Raw genomic sequence first — 16,208 nt, 5'->3', positions numbered from 1 at the left:
TGAGAATGGATCCACCATATGATCCTACTGTACCACTCCTAGGTATCTCTCCAGAGAAACTGAAATCAAAGTATTATAGTAATATGTACATATCCATGTTTATAGCAGCACATTTCACAATAGCCAAATTATGGAATCAACCCCAGGTGTTCATCAACAGATGAATGGATTACAAAATTGTGGGATATACATACAATGGAATTCTACTCAGCAATAAAGAAGAACAAAACATGTCATTTGCAGGAATATGGATGGACCTGGAGACCATTATGTTAAGTGAAAGTAGCCAGTCACAGAAAGTGAAGGGTTATATGTTTTCTCTAATATGTGCAAGCTAGGGAGTAATCAGGATAACACAGGGACTCCAGATAATGAATGAGAAACTCCAGTGGAGCCAAGAAGGTGGACTAGATGAAGGTTGGGAAGGGGTGGGGGGCAAGGGAGGATCAATGAAGGAAGCACTTCCATCAACATTATATAAATATACACATATAATATATGTGAAAATATGATTATCAGTCTCAGTACCTGTATGGGGAAGGAGGGAGCCAGGGAAAGCCTGCCAAGTGCTGTGTGCCTGTTTGTCACTATCAGTATGAACTGCATTATGATGTGAGATTATAATGTACAAATAAAAGAATAAAAAATGGCATTTCCAAAAAGAGAAAGGAAGGAAGGAAGATTAGTTTGTAACCAGGTATGGTGGTACACACCTCTAATTCCATACTTGGGAGGCAGAGAGGCTGAGACAGAAAAATCACAGGTTTAAAACCAGCCTCAGCAATAGACTCAGCAATCTAGATGGACCGTTACAAGATAATAAATAAAAAAGGGGTATAACTCAGAGGTAGAATGCCCGAGTACAAGAAAAAGTTTGTAAATAACTTTGAAAGGGTTCGATTTGATGTTGAAGAAATATGGTTGAGTTCCAGTTAAAAGGCCTCTTAAAGAGTAATGAGGATTCCTAATAATCAGTCTAGAAAACAGGTTTAGGGAACCAAGGATAGATTCCTGAAATGATGTTCTGAGCAACATGAACTGCTGTGTTAAGGGTGAAGATAGTAAATTTATAAACATGCCAATATAAATACCATTTGATTTCTGTAGTTCAGATTTAAGAAAAGAAAAAGTAATTATCTGATTGATTAAAATTGGAGATTTTAGCCAGGCATGGAGGCACATACTTGTACTTGGGAAGCCGAGACAGGAGGATTGCAGGTTCACAATCAGCCTCAGCAATTTAGTGAAGCTTTCTGCAACTTAATGAGACCATTTCAAAATAAAGAATAAAAAAGAATAGGGCTGGGGATGTAGCTCGAAGGTAGCATTCCCCTGGGTTTCCATCCCTAGTACTGGGGGAAAAAAAAAGATTTCCTGGGGAGGAAGAAAGATGTGAATGGAAAAGTAAATCAGGCAGGCTATGAAGTCAGTGTTGGATCAGAAGGAAAGGGGGAGATCATTATGAGGGAGGATAAAACTTGTGTAAGAGAACCAGAGAGATGAAAGGTTGAACGGTGGCCAGAGACTGAAACATGAAAGATGAGATAGTGCAGTTCTAAGTAATAAGTTCTAAGACATTTCTTTAAACATGGCTTACTAAAAACAGAATTAATTTTAAGAGTTCAGTTCAGGAAGTTGTAGGTATGTTTTGACATTAAAGTCATTGTGTTGATGGTCAAGGGTTTAAATAGAGAAAAAACTGAACTCATTGTCAAAGTTCTAATTATAACAGCACAAAAAGGGGAAGAAGGTGGTTTATACACATGCCAGAATTTAAAGGAAAAAGAAAGGCCTGAAACAGGAGCAACAATGGTAATGGGAAATGACCTCAGGGTATCTGTAGACCACCAGCACTGTTTCAAGAGAGCATAGGGAGCTACTGGGGAAAGTGTGCTGCGGGCAGCCGGTTTTCCTTTAAAGGCAGCACAGGAATGGGTGTTCTGTATAAGAGTTAAGGATTCAGGGGAATTTATTGCATGAGAAGAAAAAGTTCCAATGAGCCCAGTGGGAAGGATTGAGAACGACATCATCAGTGAAACAGTTAAGAAATAGAAACAATGGTGTGTGTATGGGAATGAGTCAAAATGAGGGAGAGGGGTTGCTTTTTGTTTAGGGGCTGAAGATGAGAGGCCAGGTTGGATTTACAGAGAAACTGTTCCCAGGTCTTGCTCTCCAGGGCAGCCCTGCCTTTTTATTAGGAACTTAGAAGTTAACAACCCTTCCCCACTTGTAAGAATAGTCCTTTGTTATCTTTTTGGGGGTGTCTGGGGTCTGTTTATTGAGACAATTTGCTCCAGGTTGTCCTTTGTCAGTTTTTACCTTTTGGGAAGACAAGGCCTTTGAACATGGCATACACATTTTAGACTATAACCTTATTTGATAATGCTAACTTTGCCTCGCCGTGTGCCCTTGGCAAGTTACTTAACTGCACTCCCAGTAATGGTATTTAAGTTTTGCATATTGAGTTCTCAGACACAAGCAAAACACTTCTAGTGGTGCCTGGCACATACCATACTCTGCACTATATAATTATTATTTTTAAAACATGTGCTGATCATACTTTTACTGATACTAAAACTACTCTTATCAACTACTGTGCTTCATGCTTCCTGATCTAATTTGATTCTCACAATAATGCTATGAGGTTGATTATTTTAATATCTTCATAGAAGGAAACAAGAACAGTAAATTACCTTACTAAGAAATATTATCAAAGCTATTGTTAAATATATCTTTTTTTTTTTTTTTTTGGTGGTACTGGGGTTCCTGGGAGCCCTTCTACTTCCGGGCTACACTCCCAGACCTATTTTATACTTTTTTATTTTTGGAAACAGGGTCTCTTAAGCCAGCACAGCTGGCTTCAAACCTGCGCGATCCTCCTGTCTCCACCTTCAAAACGTGGGGATTATAAGTGTGCACTACCACGCCCAGCCTTAAATATATCTTTTAATACTAGAATTCATTTTCCTTCATTGTGCAACTTGTTATAAATTACAATCTTATATATTTGTGTTAGCTAAGTTTTCTCTGAACTTACTAGCACAAATAAAAAATTCCCTGAAGTTCTTACAGTCGTCTACTCTTAAAAGTGAATATTGGTCTTCTTCCACATCTACCTATTCTTAGCTCTGAATACAAACTTGAGTCTCTTTTCAGATTTCATGGATATGGATTAAAATTCCATCCACTAAACATTTGTATTAATGTCCAGGTTAAGTCTTTAAAAAATAAAAAGAAAGTAACATAAAGTGGTAACCTTTATTAGCTTGAGAGGGAAAAAAACCCACATGCCTGAAACATAAACCCCACCTTTGAAGACATGTCAATCAAATGTATATTCTGTACACAATTCTTGGTGTGTTGCAGACATTCCTTAGGGTAGAATTGTGAGATTAGATTAGATAATACAATGGCATTTCAGACCAAAGCTTATAAATTAATAAATGTTATATTTATCCCAAACTTTCTAAGTGAAAATCAGCAGGGTGGATGAATAAAATAAAAAATAGTGCCTTTTGGAGTGTCATTAGTGAACTTAAAAGAGAATCCATTTACATGATATGTACGGCATATTTTGATGAGCTTTTAAATTGGTTCTTAAGTCTAAAAGATGGTCACATTCAGGGCAGGGGCAGTAGAGAGTTAGTAGTTTTCAACATAGAAACAGAGCAAACAGAACTGTGCTTCCTCCCCCCTTCACTTTCCCGGTTCAGTGCAGGTCACGTGATAGGGATCACGTGATTCGGTCAAAGGATCTTTTCCTCTTGCAGCTTTGCAGGAAAAAAAAAAAGCGAAACCATTCGCCAATTAAAGCTGTTAACGTGTACTACGCTGTTTCCTTGTTGGATTTTCTTGTTCTCTGTTGCTACTGTAAAAACAATGAGTGGTAAGATTTTCTGGTTTTGATCATTTGCTTTTAATTTAAAACATAGAAAGCATTGTATTAAAGTCATGCCGTGTGTTTTTTAAATCGATGCCAAAATATAATCACTAGAAAAATATTTTAAATTGTTGCTATGTAGTTATAAAAATTTTGACTTTATGTAGAGTTAGAATGATTTTCTATTCAACAGAATATCTCATTCTGGGACTTTTATGTTACTAGGTTTTTCTTTTTAGCTCTAAAATCTGAAAATTGGCATCAGATTATTTGGAAGCCATTGTGAAAGCTTGCTTGTACAGAGACTGTGTAGCACGTCAGCAGTCCATTGCAAGCAAAAATTTAAGCACTTGGACAAATGTGTAGTTTTGCTTAAAAAAGAACCTCTTAAATATAAGTAGTAGCCAGGGAAGCTACAGTAGAATTTCACTTAAACTAGATGAACCATCTTATGTATTAAGTCCTTACTGGCACTTTTAAAGAATCAGGGTGGATAGCTTCTCAAATTAGTGAATAGAATTATTTCCTCTTCTGCAGGTTTTTAGAATGGGAAATATCCCATTAAAAATAGTGAATAGCTCTGTGATTTAGGGTCAATTTTGCTCAAAGCATGTAGACACTGAAGGACCTATTAGATGTATCCATAGTTGTTCAGATAAAGCTATTCTTTTCTTGTGCCAGGTTTACATTTCATGGTATAATCTTTTAACAGATTTAGCTTCTTTCTTGGGACCAGAACTATCTTAATGCATACAAATTTAAGTCAGCTTCGAGTTCATCTTTTAGAACTTGCTAAATTACAAAGTATTGTTGGAACTGAGGTAATGAAGCATTTGCATTATTGAGTATGAAAGGTTTTAGGGTTTTGCTAACGTGGACTCAGGAATAGGAACAAAAATGGTGCTGTAGACATTGTAGTTCTAAAATCTATATGTACATGTGTTTATATGTTAGGGGGTTCTTGTGTTCATTGTTGAATGCTACTTCACACCAATGCTTTAGAAATTAAATATGGTACTATTGAAATTGTATTTTTAACAAAACCTAGCCATGTACGATTTCTGTCTCAGAATAAGAAAATTTACTTACTAAGGTGAAATGATTACTTCATAGAGAAGTTAATTAGTATTATTACTAGACTACAGCTAGCAAGTATGTACTGCTGGTTTATTTTAGATTAGGGTTGTATGGTTTTCAGAATTACACTTAAATGTAGTTCAGATAAAGTCAAAATTTGTGCTACTAAATTATAAACTATTTTAGTTGCTATCAAAGTAATACATGATTTGAATCATAACGGCATAGTATTTATATAGTCATATTAATAGTAAAAGAACAATCCAAAACACACACACACACACACACACACACACACATATATATATATATATATATATTTTTTTTTTTTTTTTTTTTGTGGTGGTGGTGGTGGTACTAGGGTTCCTGGAAACCCTTCTACCTCTGGGCTACACTCCCAGACCTATTTTTTTATATTTTTATTTGGAAACAGGGTCTCTTAAGCCAGCAAAACTGGCTTAGAACCTGTGCGATCCTCCTGTCTCCGCCTCCCAATCACAGGAATTATAAGAGTGCACCCCCACGCCCGGCCCAAATTTTATGATTTTAAATATAATCAGCATTAACTTACTAGTATATACTTGTAGTATATACTTACTAGTATATACTAGTTATAACTTACTACTTACTAAATAAAAACAAAAACACCTGTTTTGACAAAGTGACATAGGGAGAAACTTGAGAACAAACACATGAAAGAGCAAAAGGTCCTTCAGTCATATGGTAAAATCTCAGTACATGTTAATTTTTTTTTTTTTTTTTTTTTTTTTTTTTTTTTTTTTTGGTGGTACTGGGGTTCCTGGAAGCCCTTCTACCTCCGGGCTACACTCCCAGATCTATTTTTACATTTTTATTTGGAAACAGGGTCTCCTAAGCCAGCACATGGCTGGCTTCGAACCTGTGCAATTCTCCTGTCTCTGCCTCCCAAGCGCAGGGATTACAAGCGTGTGCCACCATGCCCGGCTTAATTTTCTTTATTAAGATTACAAATAGAGCCAGGTATGGTTGGCACACACTGTTAATCCCAGTATTGGGGAGGCTGAGAGAAGAGGATCACAGGTTCATGACCAGCCTCAGCAACTTAGGCCCTCCACAACTTAGTAAACCCTATTTTAAAATAGAGAATAAAATAGGGCTAGGAGTGTAGCTCAGAGGTAGAAGGCACCTGGGTTTGGTCCACAATACATACACACATTCACATTTTAAAAATTACAAATAAAATTTTTCAATAAATTCTAAATCTCACCTAAATTTTACATGTTATGAACAGTATCTAAGCCAGCTCTGAGGGATTCTGCAGCCCTTAGGAATTAGGAAGCAAGTTTACTATAGTTTTATATAAATTAGCCAAGAGTAAATAAGCAGTAGTGTAAAACGATGCTCTTTTCTCTTCAGCCAAAAATAGACATTAAAGGATATATTTTGTTTGTTTAGAGTGAGTGTGGAACTAGGGATTGAACTCGAGCATCCTACCTCCAACCACACCCCCAGCCCTATTTTTTATTTTGAAACAAAGTCTCACTAGGTTGATGAGAGTCTCACTACTTGTAGAAGTTGTCCTTCAACCTATGATCCTCCTGTCTCAGCCTCCCAAATACTGGGATTCCAAGCGCATGCCACCACACCCAGCTAAAATGTGTATTTTTTTTTTTATTGGTGCACTGTATTCATACATCATAGTGGGATACAAACTTTTGTAGGCATACATGCACACATCGCCCAGTCAGCCCCCACCCGATCTTCACCCCATTCTCTCCCCATCCCTCCCTCCCATGCTTGGCTTAGTGGTTGACATCTAGTATTATAGCAATTTATCCAAAATTAAAAATGATAATCTCACCTAACAGTTTCATTTGTCTGATACCAAGCTTTTGATGACTTAAAGATAACATTTCAATATTTCTTTTTGCTTTCTTTCTTACCAGAGAATATTTTTTTTCTATTTTTTAGGTGAAACTATCCTATATTTATATATTTATTTTTCAGAAAAAAAATCTATCCTAATATGGAATATGGACTCTAGATACCCAAAACGATCTTGAAAAAGAACAAAGCTAGAAGATATATATTTTCTGATTTCAAACCATATAAAGCTACAATAATTGAAACAGTGTAGTACTATTCTAAAGGCAGATATATAAACCCTTGGAGTTAAATAAAAGCCTAGAGCTAAATTCTTCCATATATTGTCAAGTTATTTTTGACAAGGTTTCCACGAACATTTGGTGGTGGAAATAATAATCTTTTAACTAAATATTGTTGAAACATAATAATTACATGGAAAAGAATAAAGTTGGACCCTTACCTAATCCCATATACAAATATTAACTCAAAATAGATAAAAGACCTAAATATAAATCTTAAGACTGAAGCCTTTCTGCATAGAGTAGTATAAGGCAATTTACAAATTTTACCTAGTAAATTAATAGGTAGTATTTGCTTAAATTTAGGAAAATTTTGTTCCTTAATGTTTTTCAAGAAAGTAAGAACAAAGGCAGTCATAATTTCCCTTAAAGTTACTAGAACATAGTTCATAAGACTCAGGTCATACTAATTGCTAATGGTGCATAGTATTTTTAAATTTATGTAATATTGATTATGTCATTAAAAATGAAACTGCGAAGTGTGGTGATGCATAACATGCCTGTTATATTTTAAGTTATTCCAAAAGGTAAGGCAGGAAGAGTACCAGAAGCTTGAGGCCAGTGTGGACGACCCAATGTCTAAAAAAATGACTTAAAAAAAGGTGCCAGGTGTGGTGGCACATGCTTGTAATTCCAGTATTCAAAAGGCTGAGACCAGGAGGATCGTGGTTCACAGACAGCCTCAGCTACTTTGTGAGACCCTGTTTCAAAAGAAAGAATAAAAAAATAGGGCAGGGGGGTAGCTCAGAGGTAGAATGCCCCTGGGTTCCATCCCCAGACCCACCAAAGGGGGGAAAAAAAGGATTGGGGGTGTATCTGTGGTAGAATACTTGTGTAGTATGTGTAAGGTCCTATATTTAATCCTCAATGAAAAAGAGAAGGGAAGTGAATCATAGTTCTACCACACTATGCCTCTTTTTACACATCTGGAAAATGGAGGTGGTAGTAATATTTACCTGATAAAATGATTATTGAGAAGAAAGCATATTTTAAAAGCCTAGCATCTAGTATGTTGGTATTACCTATGTACATTTAACTTGTTACTTTGAAGAACTTTATGAATTTGGTGAGCCTATTTTAGATAGGAAAAAATGTTTTATTTAAAAAGTTATTTTATAGCCACGTTAGGTAGTATAATTTAGTAGTCTGCGTTCCCTCTCCCTCCTTACCTTCTCCTTTCTCCTGACCCTCCTTCCATTTTTGTTCCTTTCCCACTCTCTCTTCCCCTCCCTTTCACCTCTCTTCTTCGCTTTCCTCTCGTCTCCTCCTTACTCCCTCCCCTTTCTCCTAACTCACTTCTCCTTTCCCCTTTCTCTATCCTCCTTGCCTTTTTTCTCTCAGTCCCATCTTGTCTTCCTCTCCCTCTTTCCTTGCCACTAATTAGTATTTTTCTCCTCTTGCACCCTTTATCTTATATTATCTTTTATACTTTTCCCTTTCTGTCTCCCCTCACCTTTCCCTCCCTCATCATCATTTATTGTTCCATTGTTGTCACCACCACCCCCCTTCCCTAGAAAGGCTGGAATCTGGATTTGCTGGAACCTCCACGCTCTTTACTGTTTTTCTGAGGTGTGTGTAATGTTACCTGTGGTAACATTCTCAGGCAGATTTAAGTTGTGTAAAAAAGATCCTCTCCCTATTGCCTTCTTTTTCAGACTCTTGAACTTTATTTCATTAGAAATAACTAATTTTGCCGTACTTGGGAGGCAGACAGGAGGATCGCACAGGTTCGAAACCATCCGCGCTGGCTTAAGAGTCCCTGTTTCCAAAATAAAAAGTATAAAAATAGGTCTGGGAGTGTAGCCAAGAGGTAGAAGGGATTCCAGGAACCCCAGTACCACCAAAAAAAAAAAAAAGGAAGGAAGTAAAAGGAGAAGAGGAGGAGGAGGAGGAGGAGGAGGAGGAGGAGGAGGAGGAGGAGGAGGAGATAACTAATTTCTTTGAAATGGTTTCATTTAAAGTGATTAAAACTGGTGTTAAGGCGGGGCATGGCACATGCTTGTAATCCCAGCATTCAGGAGGCAGAGACCAGAGGATCATGGTTCTCGGACAGCCTCAACTACTTAGTGAGGCGCTGTTTCAAAATAAAAAATAAAAAATATGGCACGGGGTGTAGCTCAGAGGTCGAATGCCCCTGGGTTCCATCCCCAGACCTGCAAAAACTAAAATAAAAACTGGTGTTAAGTTACTTTTTTAAAATGTTACTTAAAGCAAGTAAAATTTTAGTTACTAGAAAGAATAGAATATACCTTCCAGAAATGCTTATTCTATTCTTAGGAAGGTAAAGAAGAGATAATATTTACAAAAGTTATTTGGACAGCCTAACACTATAAATGTGAAGGAAATAAAGAATAATAGAAGCTGAAGTATTTTATTTAGAAATTTTTAATGTAAGAAACAAAAGACTTTGGGTAAACATGTATGGCATTTGTCTTACATTATTCTTAAGCCCCCACAGACGTGATTTATTATCGAGTCAACCCTAACAAAACACATTCAAGTCTTAACTAGTTTTCTTTCTCTTCCTTCTTGCCTCCCCCCCCCCTTTCTTGTTACTTTTGAATTTTTTACCTTTTGTATCCTTTACTGGTTTTATATGCTAAGTTCTGTTTGGTTTTTCTCTAAGTCAATGTTTCCAACTTGCACGATTGGAAAGAGTCACAGGGGATATTTATAAAGCAAATAAAATGATTGAAGATTTATAAGCATACTAAAAGCTGGGTGTGGTAGCTCACGCTTGTATTCCCAGCGCTTGGGAGGCTGAGACAGGAGGATCACATAGGTTGGAAGCCAGCCTCAGCTACTTAGTAAGACTCTCAGCAACTTAGTGAGACCCTGTTTCCAAATAAAGTATAAAATAGCTCTGGGAGTATAGCCCGGAGGTAGAAGAGCCCCTGGGTTCCACCCCCAGTACCACACACACAAAAAAAGATTATAAGCATACTAAATAAAAATCTCTAGAATAGCCTGTAAATCTTGTTTTGTTAAGTTTCCCAGGTCACTGCTATCACCAGGCAAGTTTGAAAGCCCCAAGTGTGGGTAATTTGTGTACTTTATAAGGTAAACATATACTATGTCAATCACATAAATTTATTTTCATGCTAATATTGGTTTGAGTGTTTAGATGAAGTCATCAAATTGTTTTCAACCTCATTTTCTAAGGAATACATGGATTAATACTTAAATTCTGTGACCCATTCAGGTCCTGCTCAGGTTCCAATGATGTCCCCAAATGGTTCTGTGCCTCCCATTTATGTGCCTCCTGGATATGCCCCACAGGTATGTTTTTATACTCTTTTTATATGTACATAGTAGTCATAATGTTTCCATTTCTCCCTTCTTACCTCTTTTGGGGAGAGAATGGTAGTGGGGATTGAACCCAGGGCCTTTGCACATGGCTCTGCCACTGAACTATACCCACATACCCAATAATGTTACTCTCTTTAACTTTGATCTAATAGGGGGAGAATGCCATTTAGATATTGATACATCTTTGGCAAGTCCATTTATTTGTATTTTAGTACATTTGAAAAGAAGAAAAAATATATTGGTAGTACTCACTGTTTAGTTTTGTCTTTGGTTATTGAATTAGAAGGTGTATTGTAGAATTCTCCCTGAATATGTGATTTAATGTTAATAGTATCTTAAATTATGAGGGTGCTTACACTAACAGGTTTTTTAAATTAATTATTTCTTAGAAGTAAACCAAAACAATGTTTCCAACCTTATTCATACAATGGCTCTCAGATACTGATAATAATTTACAGAATAAGCTGGGCGTGGTGGCATACACTTGTAATCCCAGCATTCGGGGGGGCTGAGACCTGGAGGATCGCGGTTCGCGGACAGCCTCAGCTACTTAGTGAGGCTCTCTGCAACTCAGTGAGACCCGGTTTCAAAATAAAGAATAAAAAATAGGGCAGGGGGTGTAGCTCGGAGGTCAAATACCCCTGGGTTCCATCCCCAGACCCGCAAAAAAAATAAAATAATTTACAGAATATTATGACAAACAGAAGAGAATTTAAATCTGCACCACTAAAGACTGAAAGGATCAATATCACTCACATCTGTAATCCTTTTATTTCCATGTGTTGGCAAGTTCTGACTTGAATAAAGTATAAAGAATAAAGTATAGCTAAGTTACATATGCAGGCAAACAGAATTATAGATGTGCGTTGTTCATTGTCTTTCACTACTTAAATTCCGTATTATAAAATTTCTCAACCTCTTTTTCAGGAAAAAAAAAAATTACTCAGTGCCTCCCTGGGCACTTTCATGCCCCCCCCCCGTTTTTATGCAGTCTATGGTCCCCCTCTCCCCCCACCCCAGGCAATATCACTGACTTTAGGCATTTGTGTTCTGTATAATCTGTGCTTGGCACCTCAATTCCTGTTGGGGAATAGTCTCTTCCTAGCACTGAATTTACATTTAAATTTTCTTCAGACTCTTTCTTACTTCCTCTCCAATCATGGCAAAATACATCTGCGGGATATAGTGGTAGATTCTTTGTTCATTCTGTGAAGCACTCCACTACATGAACAACACCCAAAAGAAGTAGATGCTGGTAGGAAAAATGGAAGTCATCTGAGATTGAGAATCAGGAAAGCTGAGTCTGAATCTTATTTCAAACCCTTGCTTAGCTGCTGAGCCTTGGGCAAATCACCTTCCTTAAATCTCGGATACTTTAGTATTATGCGTATTATGCTCTGCAGTAATGTGAAACTGAATTATTTTAGTCTACTGATCTTTAGTTTTGAAGAGAGAGTTCATACTGTATAAGTACAGAATGCTCCTGTCACCATAATATTCAGAGTTCTTGTAAGGGTAGTTTTTCCTCCTTCCACTTCTAAACAGCTCTTAAGTGGCAAAACTAGACTAAATTCTTCAGTTACACTTGGCTTTAGTAGTTGAGTCAGAAAAATTGTCTTTTTTAAGTCATTACACAAAAACATATTTTGTTAATTCTACATTCTTTGAGCTGCTATCCAGTAGGATAGGGAAACCTAAGATTGATATGCAGGAAGCGAAATGAAATTGCTTACCGGATTCCTAAATGTGAAGGAATATTAGTTTTGCAAGCAAAAATTGGAAATATATTTACTAATAAAGAACAAATATATAGCATATTCTTACCTATTTTTCTGACAAGGATTATATGGAAAACTTGGAAAATATAGAAAAGAGGAGGGAGAAGACCACACTGTTAGAACTGGAGATATTCTCTATATTTAGTGTATTTCCTTTTAGCCTTTTTTCTAGTTAGAAAATTATAAACATTGAATGTGCATGATGTTTATACTTAATATTTTCTTATGCCATATAATCTTATTGTATCACTATATCTCAAATTATTTAATAATTTCCATTTTGTTGTTATTTAGGCTCTTTTTAATTTTTCTTTTACAATTATAAAAATACAGTGAATATCTGCCCAAATTTTGGTGTTGCTTTTTATTTTCTTAGGGTAAATTTTTGGAAATGGATTTATTAATTCAAAGGATCTGAACTTAAGTTCTGCATACACATTATTTCTAGTCAAGTTCATATCCGTTTGTATTCCCACAAAATGTGTATAACAGCTGTACTCTCCCCAATGTTATTAGGATATATAGATTAGTTACTTCTATATATCTTTTCTTATACATGATAAAAATTTTCAAATGTATACAAAAATAGGATGAGTAGTATTAACCCCTCTTGGACCCATCTCATAACTCAGCTTCAACAGTTATCAACAGGTTGCCAGTGTTGCTTTATCATAAATATCTCCTTTTTTAAAAATTATTGGAGTATTTTTTAGTCAGGTGTGGTGGCACACGCTTGTAATCCCCACGCTTGGCAGGCTGAGACAGGAGGATCACATAGGTTTGAAGCCAGCCTCAGCTACTTAGTGAGACTCTCAGCAACTTAGTGAGACCCTGTTTCCAAATAAAGTATAAAATAGGTCTGGGAGTATAGCCCAGAGGTAGAAAAGCCCCCGGGTTCCACCCCCAGTACCACTAAATAAATGAATAAATTAATTAAATAAATAAATAAATAAATAAATAAATAAATGGAGTATTTTTTAAACAATTCCTAAATAGCATTGTCATTTCACCTTTTTTTAGTTTTTTTTTCCCTACTCCTACTTAACCATAATCTCAGTTGTTACATTCCAAGTATGTTTGTCCTTAAGAAAAAAATAGGGAAACTGTCTCATAGAAGACAGATTATCTGCTTTTTATTAAGCTTTTATTTTGTTTTAATTTTTTGCCATTGAACAAATAAGAGGAAAGGGAAGGTTGTGAGAGATTGGCATACTACATACATACAGAAATATGTTCCAACTAAGACAAGATATCTAATGAAGAAACAAAACAAAAACTGTACAATTTAAACACAAAGCAAATGATGACACAGAAAGCAAATGGTAACAAGAGTAGAAAAAAACTTTAATTCACTGGCAAAGTACTAACTTTGTAGTCCCTAAAAACATTGCATTGCAAGACTAATGCTTGATAGTTTATTGATGAAGTTAATGACTTATCAAAAAGAAAAAAGGTTTACAAACTATATGAATGAGACAACCTCAGAAGTGTTCCTGCCTTCCCTGCGAGGGCTTCCTTAATGATTTGGGGGTTGGTTGGTTGGTTGGTTGGTTGGTTTTTCATGGAATATGGGTTGTTGAGATGAGAGAGTAGCTAACAGGGAGGGGATTGTAGATCTCATAATGTGGGAAATGGCCTATATCAATTTAAGGATAAGTTTCAGACATGCCCTTTGAGCTGTGCTTGCTATTCCAATTTACCTTGTGTCAGCATCCAGAAATAAGGTCAGCACATTTTTCAAAGATTCTACAAAGCAGTCTGGTCTCAGTCTTCTCTCTGTCTCTCCTGGGGAGAATATCCCAAACATATGGGCATTGTGTGTAGGAGACCAGAAATAGGGGACTCAGGTTAGATGAAGATGAAGAGGTATAGTAAAAGCTGGAAAGAAACCAGGCATGGTGGCATATGCTTGTAATCCCAGCGTTTGGAAGGCTGAGACAGGAGGATCGCTGTTCGAGGACAGCCTTAGCTATTACTTAGTGAGGCCCTTTGAAATTCAGTGAGACCCTATTTCAAAATAAAGAATAAAAAAAAAATAGGGCTGGGGGGTGTAGCTTGGAGGTAGAATGCCCCCTGGGGTCCATCCCCAGTACTGAAAAAAAAAAAAAAAAAGCTGGAGAAAAGAGGTTGTGATCACTAACTGACAACATATATCTGTGCTTGTAGTTGAATATATATGTAAAGTAAGCCTTAGTTGAATGAATGGTCAGAAATAGTTGTATCATTGGCTTCTTTGTTGTTGTTTTTTCTTCTTTTTTTCGGGTCTGGGGATGGAACCCAGGGGCATTTGACCTCCAAGCTATACCCCCTGGCCTATTTTTTAATTCTTTATTTTGAAACAGGGTCTCACTAAGTTGCAGAAGGCCTCACTAAGTAGCTGAGGCTCTCCGTGAACCACAATCCTCCTGTCTCAGCCTCCCAAATACTGGGATTACAAGCATGTGCCATCATGCCCGGCTGGCTTTGTTTTGGTACTAAGAATTGAACCCAGGAGCATTCTTTGTCTGAGCTACACCCCCAGCCTTTTTTTTTTTTTTTTTTTTTTTTTTTTTTTTGGTGGTGGTACTGGGGTTCCTGGAAGCCCTTCTACCTCCGGGCTACACTCCCAAACCTATATTATATTTTTGAAACAGGGTCTCTTATGCCAGCGCCGCTGGCTTCGAACCTGTGTGATCCTCCTGTCTCCGCCTCCCAAGCGCGGGGATGACAAGCGTGCGCCACCACGCCCGGCCCAGTCCTTTTTATTTTTTATTTTGAAACAGGGTCTTACTAAGTTGCTCAGAGCCGCACTCCTGTCTCAGCTTCCCAAGTACTGGGATTACAGGCATGCTTCACTATTCTTGGCTTGTATCATTGCTTAAAAGCTTAAAATTAGAGTAGTTCTGGATTCAGGAGATCAAACTATGGAAGTAGGTTGTGAAGCCAGGCATGGTGATACACACTTCTAATCCCAGTATTTGGGAGGCTGAGACAGGAGGATCGCTGTTGTGGCCAGCCTCAGCTACTTAATGAGTCCCTGTTGATTTTATTGTAATCATTACAGCTAGGGTACCTATTGGTATGAAATTCTGTGTCTATATAATTTGGCTACTTCTCAACACCTGGGCCTCTGAAGACCTAGAAAAATTGATATTTATAATATTAGTAGTGTTCATTAAGTTTTCAGATAAATATGTCCTACTCTACAACATGTTTCTCACAGAACCAATATTAAGTATTTCACCTGCATAACAATACTACAAGTAGGTACTGTTTTTAATCTCCATTTTTAGGTGGGGAAACCGAAACATAGAAAGTTTGAATAGCTTGCCCAGGGTCACACAGGTGGTAGGTAGCTAAAGGAGCTAGTCTTAGCAGTCTTAAGGTATCTAGCCTTCCTCTGAAATGACTGCCTGTTCAGACCATTACTTGAAGTGGTGAAATTCTCTGTTTTCTACATCCTGGTCTAGCAATTTTTAAAATTCCTCTCTGCATCTTAGTTTTTGTGGGGTTTATTATTATTGTGGCAAACTGCATGTAGCATAAAACTTACCACCTTGTCCCTAATTCAGTGCACTGAGTACATTCACATTGTTGCACTACTGTGGCCACTAATCACCCAAAGAAAACTTGACTGCTGAAAACTGTGAACCTGTGAACCTGCTAAACAGTAACTTCCCATTCTTTCCTCTTTCCCTATTTTGTTTTATTTATTGATTTAGTCAGTTTATTAGTTATTTTACTCTCCTTAATCATAGTAAAAAGATTTACCTTTAATCATTGTTTTGTTTCCTAATGAGAAATATTTTTAGCCATTTGTTATACCTTGATGGTTACCACTTAAGTCTACTCGAAGTGCATTCTAACTCTGGGTTAACCCCCCCCCCATCCTATTTTATTTACTTAATTTTTTGTTTGTTTTGAAACAGTATCCTTACTCAGTTGCTGAGATTAGCCATGTACCTGCAATTCCTCCTGTCTCAGCCTCCCAAGAACTGGGATTACAGGCATGAGCCACCATGTTTTAAAACAAATTCTATA

General features: G+C 37.0%; 1 protein-coding gene across 2 annotated transcripts in view; it reads left to right on the top strand.

The window, feature by feature from the left end:
* Positions 1-16,208, top strand: part of FNDC3A (fibronectin type III domain containing 3A) — a gene marked incomplete at both ends in the record, with an annotated part of 137,665 nt that overhangs the window by 55,654 nt on the left and 65,803 nt on the right. For both annotated transcript variants that reach the window (XM_080719885.1, XM_080719884.1), the window contains one exon: positions 10,304-10,380. In XM_080719885.1, the coding sequence (XP_080576011.1) occupies positions 10,304-10,380 (77 nt within the window). The remainder of the gene's footprint in view (positions 1-10,303; positions 10,381-16,208) is intronic.

This window comes from Muscardinus avellanarius (genome assembly GCF_963383645.1).
Source record: "Muscardinus avellanarius genome assembly, chromosome: 2".
In the NCBI taxonomy this organism is placed as follows: domain Eukaryota; kingdom Metazoa; phylum Chordata; class Mammalia; order Rodentia; family Gliridae; genus Muscardinus; species Muscardinus avellanarius.
The sequence above is the reverse complement of the archived record's forward strand: the minus strand, read 5'-3'. Positions and strand labels throughout refer to the sequence as shown.